This window comes from Neopelma chrysocephalum, unplaced genomic scaffold, assembly GCF_003984885.1.
Source record: "Neopelma chrysocephalum unplaced genomic scaffold, ASM398488v2 Primary Assembly neopelma1_61b, whole genome shotgun sequence".
Classification (NCBI taxonomy): domain Eukaryota; kingdom Metazoa; phylum Chordata; class Aves; order Passeriformes; family Pipridae; genus Neopelma; species Neopelma chrysocephalum.
This window is the reverse complement of record NW_020897717.1, coordinates 2,572,785-2,592,277: the sequence shown is the minus strand read 5'-3', so window position 1 is coordinate 2,592,277 and position 19,493 is coordinate 2,572,785. Positions and strand designations below refer to the sequence as shown.

Here is a 19,493-nt window from a genome sequence, read left to right as displayed (position 1 = left end):
ACCAGATGATCTTTAAGGTCCCTCCAACCCAAAGCATTCTATGATTCTATCAAATAGCGCATTCATGGAATCATAGAATGGTTTAGTTGGAAAAGACTTTTAAGATCGCTGAGTCCAACCATTAACCCAGCGCTTCTGAGTCTCTTCCTAAGTGACACATCTACGTCTTTTAAATACCTCCAGGGATGGTGATTTAACCAGTTCCCTGGGCAGCGTGTTGCAGTGCTTGACAAACCTTTTGGTGAAGAAATTTTTCTTATATCTAATCTAAACCTCATCTGGTGCCACTTGAGCCCATTTCTTCTTGTTCTACTGCTTGATACTTGAGAGACGAGACCAACTCCCACCTCAACCTCCTTTCAGGTAGTTGTAGAGAGCAATAAGGTTCCCTGAGCCTCTTTTTCTCCAGGCTAAACAACCTTATCTTCCTCAGCTGCTCCTCATAAGATTTATGCCCTGGACCCTTCACCAGCTGTGTTGCCCTTTGGAAAGGGCAAAACCCTTCAGCCTCATTAGCATGACTGAAATGTCATGATACACTTGTACTGTTGTTCTTTATAAAGTAATAGACTAGGGGTGCTTTTTGTTTACTTTCCATTTGCTGTCCTGGTGCTGTTTCCTTGTGCACTCGTTTGTACTAGTCAAGGTTCCTTCACAGTCAGGAAATTTAGAAATGTACTCTACTATATATGAACTTGCTACCGGTGAAAGATGAGACTGAGCTACTGTTAAGCCTTTGAAAAAGAAGAATGTGAGATGTCAAGAAAGTGGGAGAAATATCTTTCTGGGGCCTCTGTGCTGCAGATACTCAAGGCAGCAAATGGGACACCGAGGAATAGAGTCACTTCAGCCATGAACAGGCATCCACTGCCTCTGACTTCTGTTGACTATCAGTCTTGAGAAGATAAAGAACAAATGACTGAGTTATGGAAAAGGCTGTACAAGCTGTCTCTTATCCATGATCTCCCTTCCTGTGCCCTGACAACAGACTTCCCCATAAACTGTTTTTACATACACGCACAGTCTCCAGATATGTTGCAAACAACTGATTGGCAGAAGTCAATACTTATCTTACAGAGGAAAAAGACAAGTTAAGTGAAACTCATCCAAGACTGCATACATAACAAGACAGTGCTAAGGTAATCCAGGAGTTAATGTTCACATTAAGGCCAGATTTCTTCCCCAGAGACGCAAGCACCACAGTCTCTCCTTTCATTGTAATTATGCAAACACTGTCCATAACATTAGATTTGTATTAAAAAATTGTACGATGACATGCATTATGCATGGGAACATCACTGTGCAAAGAGAAAGTAAGAGAGTTGTGAGAGTTGTGTTTTCAATGAGGAACTTAGTGAATAATCTTGGGCAAAATGTTTGAGGCAGATTATGGCTCTTCTTACTCACATATAAAAGTGAGGTAGAAGTTGCCTCTTTTAAGGTGCTTTGAGAACCTGGTATGAAAGAACAGATATTGCCACCAAAAGTCCATACCTTCTTTCTTTTTCTCATCCAGTGACACAACACATTGGAAATAGGTAACTATATAACCAGATGCAACAAATTCTACAACTTTGAGAAGCTGCTGTTCACATGGTAGAAGTAACGGGTATGTTAAGACGTTCAGAGAAACAGTCCTCCTGTGTGTTAATCAAAAAGTGAGAGTTACTAGAAAAAGAAATTTAATAAACACATCTAGTCCCATCCAAACTAAGTGAAAAGTGAGAAACTACAGGAAAAGGTTTACAAGGCTGATGAAAGAGCCCAGAGACTGTGGTGGCCATGTGTTGTGTCACGCAATGTCACAACAGGGTTTTCATATTTTCTTCTCAGAACTCTGCTGATTTCTTATTGAATCATGAGCTAACCACAATGACAAGCCATATTGGGATTGTATTCCCTGTAAGAGGGGACCTCTACTACCAAATGCCCCTGCTAACATCCTTAGGAGTCATAATTTGGGGCATTCAGGAAAAGTGTGGATTTTTTTTTTTTATTGCAGACTTCAAATTTGCCTTGTGTGTGTTTCCAAGGATCTTGAAATCTTTGCATGTCCCTTTATGTGCCCAATTAAGTTTATGAGAAAAATCAGAAAAAGATCTTTTGGTATGTATGCCTTGGTTTTCCTACCAGTGCCTCTTTGCACGTGGGTTGTATATGAAGGGAAAATTGCAGTTGGCATCTCAAATAAAGAATAATTCCTAAGCAATATGGACAGAGTCTGTCTCTAGGGCTAAGTGGTCAACTGAAAAAAAAAAAAAGAAGTAACAAGCCCTGATAAAGAAGAGAATCCCTATTTTAATTATCTTTTTTTCCTTTGATGTAGAAGGAAATAAGAATATATTAAGATTTTTATGAGAATTAAAGTAAGCTAGGGATAAAGAGTTACCTGAGGATTTTCTGTTACGGCTCAGAGCCAAGAGAGGTTTGGATTCAGATCATGAGAACAAGCCTTCAGTTGTATTTCCAGAAAGCAATAGGGTCTGTTGATGGACATTTATGTTTCATGCCATAGGCAATATCTCTGAGAGAGCTGCTGCTTAGTACCTTTGCAGCTTCCCTATGAATTCCCAAAATGAGTAAGAGACAGGATAACTGATAACTTCTCTACTGCACTGATAAAGCAAAATATAGGATTGCTGTAAAGAGCCAGATAAATAAATAAACTAGATGGCTAAAAATAGTAAAGGGCTCATCTTAGCTGACTCATGATTTTGCAGATAAAATCTGATGGAGATTGGCACACAGCATTAAAACAGTAAACATAAATGTTGATGACCATTAAATGAACGAACAAAAATGAATGGACCTTCAGATGGTTTGGGGGAGACAAACAAGCCAGCCCAAGCCATTTATATTTAGTGCTGTTGAAAATGCTGTTCTGCATTTCCCGTGTCCTTCTCATTGGGAAATCACCATCCTCAGATGTGACTACAATGAAAAGGTCTAGGAAACAGACCAGATAGATCTGCTGTTGATGCAACACACCCTCCACTCCTGGGAGGACAGGTTATTTCTTTCGCTGGTTGGGAGCTACCAGGTAACTGCTCAGATGCTTTGGGGCTTCTTACCCCCCACCAGTGTCTCAACAGCTGGGTCAGGCCATTCAGGGACAGTGTCTTGTTGCCCCTGAAGAAAAGAGCTATTACATGGAGCTGAAATAAATACAGTACACATGCAGATATCAAGTAGTGTTAGCTAAATGTATCTGTTTACCAAACAACTAAAACATCTACCCAAAACCTGGGTTTTCTAAATGGCCTCTTTCTCTTCAGTTTGTTTTTGTATGCTTAAAAGTAACTGGCTGCACATGTAAATTTTGTGAATTATCAATAACCAGATTTTTGCCCCAACAAATCAGGCACCTAAAGACTGTGCTTTCCAGTCAATGGAGTTAGAATAATGCGAGTACAGCTATTTTCACAGGTAAAATCACACTAGTCAACAGAAGTCTGGCTATGATTACAAGGTTATAAGGTATCATTCACAACTTCTGGCTAGAGCTCGATATTTTTTTTTCTATTTTGCCTGTAGTTTTACACACTGATAAGTATCAGTTCATGTTGACAAAACCAATTTGTGAGATTGTTCAGATTTCATGAGACCGCTTTAGGAAAGGTATTAAATGAAGCATTCAAAATACTTGTTTCTAATGTTTCTGAGATGTAACCTTTTCATTTGGAAATAATGTGTTTCGTGTAGGTATTTAGCTAAAGTACCACAATATTTAATGAATGAGTAAATCAAGCATGCCTATTGGATTCATTCTACAGGGTCATATTAATTTAGTTACTACCAGCACAACAATTAAAAATTGAACCATAAGCTTCAAGACAGATACAAGTGAAACTGACCTTGGCATTACAGATAAACATTGTTCTAAAATAAAAATTTCCATCTTCTGCAGCACAAGAAATTTAGGCTAATTACTAAGTGTAATTTTAAGCCCATATTTCTTTTGCTCTGTTCTCTATGTGTGCATGAAGGCTTTACAGTTCAAGCTTCAAGTGGCGTGATGCCAGATCAGACAAGGGCTAGTGATTAGTTATAAAGAAATAGTGACACCTATTGGGTTCCCTTTGGGTGGAAACTAGAAGAAAGTCTGACTTCCAAAGGATGTGTGTCCCTGTCTGGCCTAGTCCTGAATTGTGTTATGACTCCAGAATGAGTTTACTGCTTATTAGACACTGTACAGCTCAGAGCATCTTAACAGCAGAGTGGACTACCTCTTGTCTAAAAAGGCTGAACTCTGGTTAAAGTCTTTTCAGTAGCCAGGATATTAATAATGTCTGTCTTCCATGTGGATACTTTGATGCCCAACAAGAGGATGCATAATTTCCTTTGCAGAAGTCTAATAAAGCTAATGAAGTCTCTTTTCTCTGCTTTCATGAAACTTATTATATTTTATATTCTTGAAAAGTGTGACTAGTAAATATTTCTGAGGCTTCTGCACTTCAGACTTTATCTGAAGTGATGAAAATGTCCCAAATGTATTGTGGGTAAGTGCCAGACCAGCAGATGCTTGGAAGTACACAGAATGTGTTCATTAAGTTTTATTTTCTCACAAAATGAATCTCAGAAGCTTGGCTAATTTTGGACATTTCTTCACACTGAATGGCTTATGATGGTGTCTTCATTTCAGCAAAGAACTAGTAAAAGTCAGGTGGGATCTAACAGGCCTACACCTGGTTTCTTCTGGACTTAGCATATCTTGCTGCATTTCCTAGGACCTAGGATGTAAGCATGTTCTAGGATATAAGGTAACTAAAGCCACTAGACACACATATTGTCCAGCAGCCAGGGGTCCACATCTTTGGCAAAGAAGCTACAAATATATTATCTTTCTTCTGGATCAAAACCACTGTGAAAATGAAAATCTTCACGTACACACATCTGCCTCTACAGTCTAACTCTTCCTAAATACTACCAAACTAGGACTACTTCCAGGGCAGTCAAGCTCTGCATCTGGGGGTTAGGTTTCCTAGTCACATAAATTCACTTAAAACAGAGATAAGAGTAGATTAAGAATGAGGAAAAGAACAGCTCCCAGAAAAGAAAATTCAGTTCCTCCACAGTACCTAAAAAAAATGAAGAAAGGTATATTAGCTCACCTGTACAGTCCCTGGAAACTGTGTCCCGGGATACTTGAAGACAGTAGAATCAGAGCCACTACCCATCCACCTCTCCTTTTTTTTTTAGTCTCTTTTTTTCCCAGCCTGTATGCTGCAGCATATTTTTCTGACAGTTACCTTGTACTTGGTGCTGTGGTAGGCAAAGGTTATTGGAATTTATATGCAAAGTTCAATGAATATAGAATTAAAAAATGCCTTGGAGACATTGCTGAAATGAGATGCCAAATCCCAGAATTTGTATCTTTATGAGGAAGATTTGAATACAAAACACCAAGGTTTATGGCTCTTGCACATATTAATTCATACCAATCCTTGTTCTAAGAGGACTAAAGGGGCTATTTTTCATCTTGGGCTGAGACAGGAACTCTTCCAGATTCACTGACTTGCTGAGAGAAGTATACTTTATCAGGCTGATAGATACCTTTAAAATGTAAATCAGAATGGTGAGCTTATCACAAGGCTGCCATTAGCAGCCTATAAAATTCTTGATGTTGCAGGTCACAAGACATTTTGGGAACAAGGTGAGAAAACTGGTCAGCAAAAACAGACCCTTAACTTGACACTTTATAATCTGTCTTATATGAAAATTACCAGAACTGAAAAAAAAATAATATTATACATCCACCCCCTTGACAGCTAGCAATTACCTTGATTTTGTGGGAGGGTTTAGATTTTAAAAGAGATTATTATAATTGTGCAGACTCAAGAAATGTAGAATTCCCTGGAATCATCCCTGGAAGTGTTCAAGGCCAGGTTGGATGGGGCTCTGAGCCACCTGGTCTAGTGAAAGGTGATCCTGCCCATGGGAGGGAGGTTGAAACTAATTGATCTTTAAGGTCCCTTCCAACCCAAGCCATTTTCCGATTCTATTATTCTTTGAATTCTTACCTCATCTTTGGCCCAAGTGCTTTGTCTCTCCGGAGAGAAAAAGGAAAACCATTTGTCCTATGGAAACCCCCGATGTTCTCCTTAAGGAGCTCTGTGCAATTTTTTGTCTCCAGTGTCCTACAAGTAGTCCTTTGGGTTCGTACCTTTTTTGTTGTGTTGTAAACTGTTCACTTCAGGTTTACATTTCAGAAACACTCAAGGCTCAGAAGCTTGAAATAATGATGCTAGCAAAAGATCACAAAGGACAGACATTTCCTCTGCAAACAAACAATATTTACATTAATACTTTCAAATGTATTCAATAACTGGAATGACAGTGGCCATGATATTTCCATCCCTGTAAGGCTTTTACTGATTTTTCCTCTTGCTGGAAAAAGCACATGCTGCACTCTGTGTCTTTTTCATGCACACGTGCAAGCACACACGGGCAGATGATGTGATTTCAACCCATTGGCAGATGGTTTCCCCACCAGGGTTTACTTTGCCTTTTGGGTCTCCTGCTTCACATCCTCCTCTCGGTGCTTCAGTCCCTGTTTTATGTCATTAACTTCTGTTCTCCCCCAATTTTTTTTCTTTTCATAAATGCATTTCACTCTGATGATCAGAGTCAACTGTCTCCCCAAAGCACTGTGATATTTAACAGCATCCAGAAAAAATATGGTTAGAGAATTGAGATACTTAAAGGAGACACTGCTGTCGTAAGTGTGCATTCACATTTTTGAATAGATATTCAGAGGGTGGGAATGTAGATGAGGGAGAAGCTATGAAAGGGCTTATTACTAATTAACTGTATATATTTCTCCCCCTTTTAAACTTCTTTTTGTTTATCATTTCAGCTGGTGGGGTAATACACTAAATTAAAGCTGCAGAACACAATTATAATTAAGATTGAAAAAGCCAATTGCCTGTTAGCAAACTACCAATTGATAATAATGTAAGGGTTATTTATAGTTCATTGCTAAGTATGCTACAGATTTGCATCAATAACGCATTTGCTAATCTCCAAACATTTTGTTCAGCAGCCTTTTATTTACTATTGAAGGTAAGATTACTCTTCTCGAGCCATCCTTTCTAAAAGGATGTCCAACAAGAGGTGGGCTTTCATCTTGTTTGCAAAGTTCAGCAAACATGGATGCTTTAGTCATTTCCTCCCCTATGAAATAGTAATAACAGTATATAGTTACTATCATCACACCATGCAGAAAACCTTACCATAAAGATCATATTGTACATTGTTCAGTACTCATAGCATCTTTCCTTTCTACAGCTGCTTTTTCTGACTCATCTCATGTATTCTAGAGAGGAGATACCAAACCATCTTATCCAGCAGAGGGATCGGGAAACTTTGGTCAGAGTCCCAAACACTGGGCCCCAGTTTTCATTCCTTTCACAAGAAAGTAGAGCAAGACCTGTTTAAAGAGTTTTTTAAAAATTACTCATGATAGATTTTGTTTTGTCTTTGGTGTGTGTTACTGGGAATTTAATAACTTTTATAATTTCTTTTAATTATTATAAAAAGTCTGCATAACTGTCATTTCAGATGTGTGATGGAGTGTAAATAATTATGATGCAACTTTTTTGTGAAGTGTGTTTTTTGTGACAGATGAGTTTGAGTGGCCTCGTAGTACTAATTATTGGAGTTATCCCATCATATGTACAGCACTTACAGAATCAGTTTAGGCACTGGTGACTGTCTGGCATACACTGACAGGGGCAATCAATTAATACAAGGATGTCTTATCTCTCATTGTGCCATGACGTCTCTTGAAACTTGCACTTGAAACACAAGTGCAAAAAAACTCCTAAACCTATGAGCACTGCATGATTGAGAAGGAATATGGCATATACCAAAGACCAAGGATAGTAATGCAAGTTTATGTGGTGGATGTAGGTTAAAGAGAGGAAAAATGGCTATGTTGAATACTACAAGCTGAATTATGCCTGTAACTACTGCCACAGGTGAGGGTCTTGGAGACTAGAGCACACCATCTTAGCAAAAAAGCCTGGGGGATCCTTTACAAAAATATAGCTCTTTGTCTCCCTGCTGCTTTACTCAGAAGGAAAATGAGGGTTAGAAATGAATGATCTACCCATTCCTCAGCCCTGCTTGATAGCATGGTCTATGAAAGGGAGAGACAGAAAGAAAGCAAGTTTACCTATGTCCTGCACATGTGGAAGAATGTCAGCAAACCCGCGTAAGTAGATATTCCCAAACCCAAAGCAGGGCTGTGACTTTTCCTAGCCACAACTGGCCCTGTGAGCCAGCCTGTTAATACATTTAGTTTATTCTTCAAAGACAGATACCTTACAGTTCAAGCTGGAAAAGCATGTGAGAGCCAAAAAAAAAGGGACATAGTGGTGCAAAGAGGAATGGGCAGGATGCAAGGAAGGGCCATGGAGGCAGGCAAGAGCTTTGCTGTCACTACAACAAGAGGAATTGCAGTCTGAGAGCATGAGGTTGTCAAAAATCTTGCCAGGAGACTAATGTAGCACAGATTTCCCCTAGATCCATTCTCCTTGGAGCTGGATGCTGTCCATCCTTTCCATAGGTTGGCTGAGCACAGGTGAATCCAGGTGACAATTGTGCAAGTAATTTCTTCTTCCTGTACTGTCTATCATTAATTTTATTATGGATGGGCAAGTGACTTGCCCCAGAACTGGCCAGATAATTACATTGTCATTATTAACCACATTACTGATGGGGAAAAATGCAGTTATTTTTATTCATAAAATCAGCTGCTTCAACCCTAAGACTAATTCCACGTTATTTTGCAGCAGTAAGTAATTGCTATACATACTATTTCTAGCTTCTACCCTCAAAGAAGCAGACAGTACTCCAGATGAAATCGTTCAGGATTTTTAGTAAGCCATGCAATCTCATGATGGGATTTGTTCACTACCAGCCACTCAATAAAAATTATAATGCTGTAACTAGAAAATAGGCAGTCACGAGACCCTGTTACCAGGTATAAGGACTAGCAATTCCTATCCTGTTCAGATTTGGAACCAAACCCACCTCTTTTTAGTTTGGAAAAAAAAAATTTATCTGGAGAAACATGTTTCTATAACATTTATCCTTCACATCCTGGAGTGCTGATGCCTTTAGGTGTGACTCCTGAGAGGAGGCACTGCAAAGTCTTGCTGGAGGTAGATGTTAGGTAAAACGTAAGAGGAAACTTATTTATATCATAACTGCTCATACTTCTTGTAACTCTATTCATTTCTTTCAGGTACTGTTGCGTGATTTACAATGGAAAAATTGTTCTGCAGCATCCTGGTGTTTGGAATGGCTGTCACAGTCAATGCTTGTCCCAAATATTGTGTCTGTCAGAACCTGTCTGAGTCACTGGGGACTTTGTGTCCCTCCAAGGGTCTCCTTTTTGTGCCACTGGACATAGATCGAAGGACCGTTGAACTCCGTCTTGGGGGCAACTTTATTATTAATATCAGCCGACAAGATTTTGCCAATATGTCTGGACTTGTTGACCTTACTTTGTCCAGAAACACCATCAGTTACATACAGCCCTACTCTTTCACCGACTTGGAGAGCCTTCGATCTTTACATCTGGACAGCAACAGACTGCCTGACATCGGAGAGGATATTTTGAGAGGCTTAATTAACCTTCAGCATTTGATTTTAAACAACAACCAGCTAAGCAGCATTTCGGATGAAGCCTTTGAGGATTTTTTGCTGACATTGGAAGACTTAGACCTTTCCTACAATAACCTCCGAAGCATTCCTTGGGAATCTATAAGAAAGATGATAAATTTGCACCAGCTCAGTTTAGATCACAACCTGATAGATTATATAACAGAGGGGACGTTTGCAGATCTTCAGAAACTGGCCCGATTGGATCTAACATCCAACAGACTGCAGAAGCTCCCCCCTGACCCTATATTTGCCAGATCTCAAGTAATTCCATTAGCCGTTACCCCGTTTTCTCCACCTTTGTCTCTCAGCTTTGGGGGCAATCCACTGCACTGCAACTGTGAGCTACTGTGGTTAAGGCGACTTGACAGAGATGATGATATGGAAACTTGTGCTTCTCCTCCAGGTCTAAAGGGAAGGTACTTCTGGTACATACGGGAAGAAGAATTTGTTTGTGAGCCTCCTCTTATCACACAACATACTCACAAGTTGCTGGTTTTAGAAGGGCAAACTGCCACGCTGAAATGCAAAGCCATTGGGGATCCCACTCCCATCATTCACTGGGTAGCCCCCGATGACCGTCTGATTGGAAACTCTTCGAGGACAGCTGTCTATGACAATGGCACCTTAGATATACTCATCACCACCTCCAAGGATTATGGAACTTTCACATGCATAGCAGCCAATGCTGCTGGAGAGTCCACTGCAACAATTGAACTCTCAATTGTTCAGCTCCCCCATCTCAGCAATGGTACAGGCCGATCAGCTCCCCCAAAATCCAGGCTCTCCGACATCACCAGCTCCACCAAGACGAATCGTGGGGAAACAAAAGGCCCACCAGAAAGGGCTGTCCTGGTGTCAGATGTGACCACTACCTCAGCTTTGGTCAAGTGGACAGTGAGCAAGTCAGCCCCTCGGGTAAAAATGTATCAGCTGCAGTATAACTGCTCGGATGATGAAGTCCTGATCTACAGGTAAATGCAGTTGTTTGGTCCTCTGATGATGGCAAGGGGGCAGAAATCAGCATATAGAGTCTTTTAGTGTTAGGTCACTGATTTGACTTTGAAATGAGATAGCACCGCATTAGTAGTGTCTGATAAATTTAAATTCTATCTATCAGTTTGCGTGTTGTCTGTTCATCTCTTTTCTGCCAAAGTAATACATTACAAATTTCTGTAGTATTCATTCTCTAACAACAGCTTTTTTCAGTGAAATTTCCAATTAAAGAAAAAATAGTACTGAAGTAAGTAGACTCCTTACTAGGCATAACAAAGAAAGGAATACTTGAAGACTAGAAGTCAGAAATTTCCCTTTCCACCTCCTGTAGGTGGGATTGAAACACACTACTGAGAGAGGAAGCGATGTGGGAGGAAGTTTATGCTGTCTACCCATAACACAGACTCTAATTACTCTGTGATTTAAGATCTGGGGTTGTTAACAGGAGATTTTTCACCTGTATAAAAAGACCTCATTTTTTACTTCACTAAAAACTGTTTTACACAACTGTAATGGCTGACAACTTTGTATTAATGTTTTATACAATATTAAATGCAAGAAGAGATAGATATAATTTCAGACACAAGTCCTAAATGTTCCTTATGTTCCTCCAGTTCTATAACTCTTCTGACTTTTAATGATGTAAAGCAAGAGTTGCTCTTGCAGTGAAGCAATAATAAATTTTAGGGATTAAAAATGTGTAGGAACAGTACAGGAAAACAGCATTACTGTTTTTTCCATCTATATTGTAAGAATGATTGACATAATATCTTCATGCTAGTGATGAATCCCTGGAAACCACCCTTTCCTTCCTTTTAATTGCAAAGGAAGCACTATCAGATGCATTGAACTGAAGTCTCTCTTTGGCTGTATGTGAGCTACCAGCAGAAGTCAGAATCTCATGGAAAAGTAGAACCAAACACACCAAGCATCCTGAAGCACTGAAGAAAAATTGGATTTGGTAGAGGAATAATGGGTTTTAGGGTTTTACTCTAATTTGAGTATAAACTGTGGCCAAAACACGGTCAAAGCCATTGACTTCTGCTGTAGGCTTGCTGTTATTACCTGCTAGCTACTCTGTCCTTCTCCTACAGCCTATCGGGGAGAGCTGAGGCACACATCAAGTCACGGTACCCAGCCTCCAGATCCCACAACAGGCCTTGTTATTTTCCTCTTTACCATAGTATAATTTTCTTTACCATGAGAAAATATAATTGTACTGCCTCAAAATAAGAGGTAGTAAATGTTCATATGTCATTTTTCCCTCCCCCTTCTCTTACAATAAAATCTAATTTTAAAGTTTCTTGATAGCTGAATGTTTATTTGACATAGACAAATGTCTGTGCAGTACTTTTATCTGATTCACTTGTAGAACAGAAAGAATAAGATAATCTATTTAGCTACTCCATGCTCACTCATTCATTGTCAAAATTAAGAATATTGACCATCAAGTCCAAAGAACAATTTTTTAAAGGATATTTATTAAAAATACTGAAGTAATCTAAGGAAATTCAGTTCTGTCCACTTCCATTCCTCAGTTAGAAAAACATGCTGAAACAATCAAATCAATTAACAAGTGGACATTATTTGCTTTGCTCTGGCTACAGAGCAAAGTGGAAGAGCAGAACAGTGGACCTGTGTGTTAACTTTAGGACTTGCAACTATATGGCGTTAAGTAGAATGAAAGGATAAGATAAAACTAGATAATGATAGAGAATTATAATTAGAATGAAAGAAAACATGCCAGTTCCATTTTTTTCCCAAGGCCATGCTTTTGGCAAAAACTCACCAGTGTTTAACATCTGTAAGGCTGAAAAGTACTCTGAAGGATGTGTATAGTCATATGTTTGTTGTATAGTGAATTTGGCCCAGTGTACAGGAATATCCCTGCAACCAGAAAGAGAAGCTTGCAGGAGTTGTCAGGTGTTGGAAGTGGTTGCACCTGTCTGCTTTCTGAGGAGGAGGATGGCCAGATAAAAAAACCAAACAATGCAGAAGGGAAGACATGCTGTCTAGTAGTTGGGAGGATGAGAATTTGGTGTCATGGACAGAAATGACAGAAAGATCCTATCTTGCCAGCCTGGTCTAGAGGAACAAGTGGCTGTCAAAGTGTCAGGCAACTCTAAATTTTTATCCCGTCTCCAATGCTGCCTCTCAGTAAGGATTTGGCCCTTTGTTTCTTTACTTGTTTGTGGCTCAGTTTTTCAGAAGCAGTGAGGAAAGTGCTATTTCTGTAAATCTCCCATCAGGCCTTTTTGATGATTCATTGATGATGCATAACTCTTTTCATTCACAGCTCTCAAAAGCACTTCACCAAAGAAAACAAATTTTATTTCTCTGCATTTTGTACCAGGGAAAAATGAAGCATAGAAAGATGAAGTGATTGTCCAGCATCTGAGAGTTAATCAATGGTACTCATAATATCAAAACCAGTTCTTACAACTTCCAGTCAGGGAACCACTCAGTCCCTTAGAGTTAATTAACTAAATCTGTTTTGCTTTAAGTGGTCCGATGCATATCACTGCAATGAGCGTGTAGAAAAACCTAAGGGAAAAGGATTTCTACAGTGCTCTGCTCTATAAAATGCTGTGTATGTGCTAAATGGGACGTGACACTGCTTAGCTGTTAAAATGATGAGCACTTAATATATGCTAAGATAGTCAGTATATCAGGACTGAGACACATTGTCTATGCTCAGCTTGAAGGAATCCTGCTAGTAAGAAACATATGCACAAAAGAAAGAAATTTGCCGCATTCTCTGCTAAAAATTTTTCATGAACAATGTACTTATAGTGAAAGAATGAAAGCAGAAGTCCTCCCCTACCTACTGATATGAGCCCCATCTGTCCTGATCATTACCCAAGACACCAGTGCGATTCCCCGTTCTGTCCCAACTGTGGTCTTCCACCAGAGCTGCAGTTGGTGCAAAGGGGACAATGGCTCCGTGAGAATTCAAGGTTTGGGAGATAGTGGCAAGTGTTCGCTGTTGGGCATCCTGCTCACACGAAGCTGAAATTGTACCAAAATCTGAAGTTTGGCTTTGGATATACCGGTGCCATTAGAATGACAATTAGCAGGAGGAGCATTCTTTGTCTGCTTCCCCATCTGACCTTCACTTGTATTTGCTATCTCAGGGCCTTTGCTGAAGCTAGTAGCCTGTTTTGATGACTTTCAATGCATTTAGAATGCATGTTTCTGATACTGATCTAATGAGCAGGTCCTGGATCAAAACTCTGTTCCACAGGGTTTACCAGAGAGTGAAGGAGAAGCTAGAGCAAGAGAGTCATAGCTTGTGCACATCCCAGAGGCAGCTTGGTCAATGTGAAATTACAAAGACAACAGCTACCCTAACATGGACACCAAATCTATAGCCTGAGGCTGCCCAGAGGTGACATGCTGTATTATCTTTACCACATCATTAGGAGAAGGGAACATTCTCTATTTAGTGGAGCATGCACTTAGCTCTTAGTGGTATCTCAGAACTTCTTTTGTGCCTTGACCTCTGCTCCTACTGAAAAAGATCCTGCAACAGGGGCCTGTGCAAGAGATGTGTGTCCCACACAGGCAAACATCATCACTTTATATGTGTGCTCCCAGTGGACTCTTTCTTTCTCTCTGACTAGTCCTTGCTCTGTTTTTTCTAATCCTACTGTCAAGATAATATTGTTTCACCTGGAACAGACCTAGGATTCCTCTCTTTCTAGGAAGAGTGAGAGAAAAGCTTGTTATGTTTTTTGTATGGTTTTTTTGATTGTTTGTTTGTTTTTTTTGGTTTTTTTTTCTACTTGTTTTTCTTATTTTTTGTTTGTTTGGTTGGTTGGTTTTGGTTTTTTTGGGGGGGTTGTTTTGTTTTGGTTTTTTTGTTTTGTTTTAATTTGCATTCTTTCTCTTTTCTGATTTTTGTTGCTTATTGATTCTAAATTTCCTTTTCACTCTCCTTAATTGTCCTGTTCATTTTCATGGTGTTCAAACCCAGATGGAGAAAATGGAAATTGCTGGTAATGTTACAAAACCTCCTCATGTCCAGCAGGTGTCTGTAACAGTCTAATAAAGCTATCACGATCCCAGCTATGGGGGCAAGAACTGGAACGATTTGTTGAACACACAAGTGCCATTTAAGGGTCTTGGGGGCTTCCATGTTAATGAGGAGGCAGGGTTATTCCAAACAGGCGATTCCACAATCTATTAACATTTCCAGTAATGGGGTGACATAAGAGGAAAAATGGATTTATATTTCTCGGATCCAGTTTTTAGATTCGGGGGAAAAAGGATATGATATTTCCAGTAAGCAAGATTATACTGGGGAAGGGTGGTCAGCTTTTCCTGAAATAAGGATTTACACAGGGAGGGAGAAAACAATGAGATATCTGATAGCATCATGCAAAGTCTCTCTACTTCCTGCTGGGGGAGATCAGGACAATCCACATGAAATGAATGTCAATGGATCTTGTCTGGTCTTTTAGATGATTTTTTTTTCCCCAGCCTCTGTGGCCTAAGGTTTCCTGTCTAATCCTATCAGTTCCTTTTCTGTTGGTATCTGAATTTCGGACTGCAACAGGTGTCTTCTGTTCATATACACAGGTTATGAGGGCACAGCCTTTTAGAGTGGAAATTAACAGTTCTCTGAGAATTGCGAGTAATTTTTTTAAACTACTGTCCCATAATAAGGTCCCTTGGCCAGCACATGTAGCCATGGTTCATACTTCTCTGATCCAACAAACCAGATCTACATGGGCACTGATAAGATGTGTCCACAAGTGTTGAGGGATGTGGTTTAACGTCAGTGAGAGGCCATTTACTTTGAACAATAATGGCATTTGGAAAAGATATCTGAGACTGGAGGCAATCAAATATAATTCCTATCTTCAAACCAGGCAAGAAGGAGGACCAGGGAACTATAGGCTCGTCAGCCTCACCTCCAGCACCTGGAAAGGTGATGGAGAAACTAATCCTGGGAACATTTACAGAAACATGTTGGATAAGAGAATAGATGATTGGGAATTATCAGCATGGATTCACAAACTCATGCTTGACAAACCTGATAACCTTTTCTTACGAAAAAAAAAACTAGGTAGGTGGACAAGGCAAGATATTACCTTGATTTCAGTAAGGCTTCCAACACTGTCTCATAATATCCTTGTAGAGAAGCTGATGAAGTATGGGCTGGATGGGCAGTGAGGCAGAGTTAAAACAAGCCAGATGGCTGAGCCGGGAGGGTTGTGACCAGTGGCATGAATTCCAGCTGGGGACAGTAACTAGCAATATACCCCAAGAGTCAGTAATGGTCCACAACCTATTTAACATCCAATTCTATTTAATATGGGACCCCTGGTGGCCTAGTGGTTAGGATACAGCACTCTCACTGCTGTGATCCAGGTTCGATTCCTGGTCCCCTGGGCAGATGGAGCTCGTCAGCCCTGTGAGGCCATCCATCTATGAGAAGGTCACTCTAAACTAACCTACGTCCTGAGGACCTCACTGCCATTGTCCAAGCTTGCTTGGCCCCGGCAGATGAACCTTAGGATTAAAGGGTGGGCTCAGTTCAGTGCATGCTGTGTCTCACCTAAAAAATCCATTGCGCAGGCTGGAAAGGTAAAAGACCTTTCCCAAAATCTTTGTTCGCGAAGACTGGCCGTTATTATTATTACTATTTAATATCTTCAATAATGACCTGTATGATGGTACCAGAATGTACCCTCCACAATTTTTCTGGTGACACAAAACAGTGAGGAGTGGCTGATAGACCAGTGTCATGCTGACATCCAGAGGGACCTTGACAGGTTGGAGAAATGGGCTGAAAAGAACACTATGATATTCAGTAAAAGGAAAATTCCAAGTCCTGCCCCTGAAGAGGAATAAGCCCATGCATTGGATAACGCAGGGCCCACCTGGCTAGAAAGTAGCTTTGCAGGAAAGAACCTGGGGGTCCTGGTGGGCATAAGGTTGAACATGAGCCAGAAATGGGCCTTTGCCATAGAGAAGGCTAATGATATCCTTGTCTGCATTAGGAGGAGTGTTGCCAAAAGTTTCAGTAAGGGGATTCTTTTGCTCTACCCAGCACTGGTGAGACCACACCTGAAGTACTGTGTCCAGTTCTGGGCTGCCCAGTACAAGAGAGACACAAGTATACTGTAGAGAGTCCACCAAAGAGCCACCAAGATGTTTAAGGAACTGGAGTAACTCACATTTGAGGAAAGGCTGAGACTCATCAGCCTGAAGAAGAGAAAGCTCAGGGGGGAACTTATCAATGTGTACAAATATCTGAAAGGAAGGAGTGAGAAGATAGAGTCAGGCTTTTTTAGCAGTGCCCAGTGCCAGGGACACCATCTGAAAGTGCATATCTGAGTATCAGGAAATTTTTTTACTGTGAGGGCAAGTGACCACTGCAACAGGTGTGTCATAGAGGTGGTAGAGTCTCCATCCTCAAAAGCCATCTGAACATGGTCCTGGGCAACTGGGTCTAGGTGAATCAACTAAAGCAAGGGAGTTGAATGAGATGACCTCCAGCAGTTCTTTATAACCTCAACCGTTCTGTGATTCCATGATCCTGAATGCCACTCAGGCAAGCACTTCATTTGACATTGTGAGTTAATCACTGAAGAAAAAATATTTGTAGCTGTTCTTCTAGAAAAGTACAATACAATTTGCAAAGACCAGAGCCAGGTGAATTTAGGTATGCTTAGACAGCTATGTGGGTTTTAATGCAGCAGTCTTTCCACTATTTCATCTTTTCTGTAATATCAATCACCTCTAAACGCACACCAGTGACAAAAAATGTGTACTGTACTCATCACTTTTAGCCAAGACCAGAAGTTTGTTACAATTTGCACAACTGAAAATCATTTCTTTCTTGAAGGAAAAATATGCAGAAAGAGCAATGTTCAACAGGGAAAGGGATGGAAGAAGACCAAGGTCTTCAAGGCAATGTCTGTCCTTAGTCTTATGGTTAAAAGAGCAAACACTAGGAAAACTGGTCTGTCATAGAAATCTCTACCTGTTCCTCTCAGTCTGGACTCTCAAAAGTGGTTTAGATGTGTTAGAGCATCAGACTTATGATAAGTGCAACTTAGGCACTGGTATGTTTCATTCATTTTGAATAAGGGATTGAACTGAAACATAAAAATTTAGAAAACAGTATCTTTGGGCCTCAGTTTCCCACCTGTAACCTGGGTTACAGCATTGCCTTGCTTCATAGGGATAAACACATTAGAAAATATTATGGAACCAGGGCCCATGTAACTAAATAGGGAGACTTGCTTTGAAGTTTTTGTGTGGTCTGCAGCAACAGGGATAGTCATGAATGATTAAGATGGAACATTACATAACTGCAACATTTGAATTCAACGAAGGCATCTGGGGAGCAAGATTGTGGGTTTTTATGTGTAGAGCACCCTATATGATGTGGGACCAAATCTCAGTTTTGGCTGATGGGCATTGATGAAATACATACATTCACTACTTCTTCAAAAGCGAATAAATCTGCAAGTATTTTGTAGAACTTCCCAGGTCATCCTGAGCCTTCTGGCTGTGTTTTGAATTAAAGCAATGATGCAGCCATTTAAAAATATGCATCTGAAGTGCGACACTCTTGTTAGATTTATGAGAGATTTAGGTCTGCTTTATTCTGTGGTTTTTTGTACTAAGAGTGATAAAAACAGCTGAACAAATTAAGAATTACTTTCGCACTATAGTCTCCCTAGCTTATAAATTCAGCACTAGGAAAAATCGGTATTTTATGTTTCTGTAAGCTTATTTTTTCCATATATATTTTATGTAGCAGGCAGTCTAAGCAGTAAAATATGAATAAATGGCTCCACACCTCCAGTTTATTTAAACAATGGTGCCATGGATTTGATTATTTAAACAATATAATAATGATTTACATTTACACAGCTCCTTTTACTGCAAGTGCTTCACAGACTGGTTGAACAGAGATCCCTGCTATCCTGTCACTTCTCAGTTAAATATTGGCTGCAGTTTAGCAATCAGGTGATTGTGCAGCTCCATTTCATGAGGAAAAAATAACTTCGGCATTTGCACTTATTGGTACTTTAACCTAGGTAGGAAGTAATTAATTGAGCTTGAATTTCCCACAGCATGGTGGTATAAATATACTCGTGCACTCATCTAGTCAGCTGCATGTCAATAAGAAAGTGCTTTATGACTAAGGTGCTGCAAATTTCAGTAATATCTACGTCGTGTAAAGATGTTCTCTCAAATAGCAGTGCCACACTGAGCACCAGTACGTGCATCAGAGAGGACGCCACTGTCTAGGGCTTCTTGCTAGGAAAGCCTACTGTGTGATCTTCCAGCTAATGACTGAAAAGGGAGGAAGCCCTGCCCTGTTGCTGTTAGGGCAAATTGTCTCAACAGCCTGATGCTGTAGCAAAGTGTGTTTCTGTTATTTTCTCTCTGAGGAGAGTTAGAAATACACAGTACAGGTAACTTTAGAAAAGACATTTATTCCGAAGGACCCAGACATCCACATTTACTTATGATTTGGAAAAATGAAGACTTGTAGATAAATACCTGTCTCTTCTATCCAGTTTTTTCCCTTCCACCCCTGTCTCTAACCTCACTAGGCAATGACTTTCCTCCATGGCTCACAGCTGGTGCACAGTTGAGCCCTCCTCAGCCTCAACATGTGAGCTGAGCTATTTCAGTTACATTATATGCAGGATACAAACTTTGCTTTGGTCAAAGCATCTGTAGAGTTAAACACTAAAAACAACCACTGGGAGGAAAGACATCACATGAAGACATTAATTATCATGTATTAATCTTTTGTATTTAGTGGGTAGAGAGAGTCACTGTGTAAAAATAAAACA

General features: G+C 40.0%; 1 protein-coding gene across 4 annotated transcripts in view; it reads left to right on the top strand.

Annotated features, from left to right (window-relative positions):
- The window catches only part of LRFN2 (leucine rich repeat and fibronectin type III domain containing 2), a 157,183-nt gene that overhangs the window by 107,595 nt on the left and 30,095 nt on the right, over positions 1-19,493 (top strand). For all 4 annotated transcript variants that reach the window (XM_027681961.1, XM_027681962.1, XM_027681959.1 and 1 more), the window contains one exon: positions 9,251-10,643. In XM_027681961.1, coding sequence (XP_027537762.1) covers positions 9,271-10,643 — 1,373 coding nt within the window. In that variant the 5' untranslated portion in view covers positions 9,251-9,270. The remainder of the gene's footprint in view (positions 1-9,250; positions 10,644-19,493) is intronic.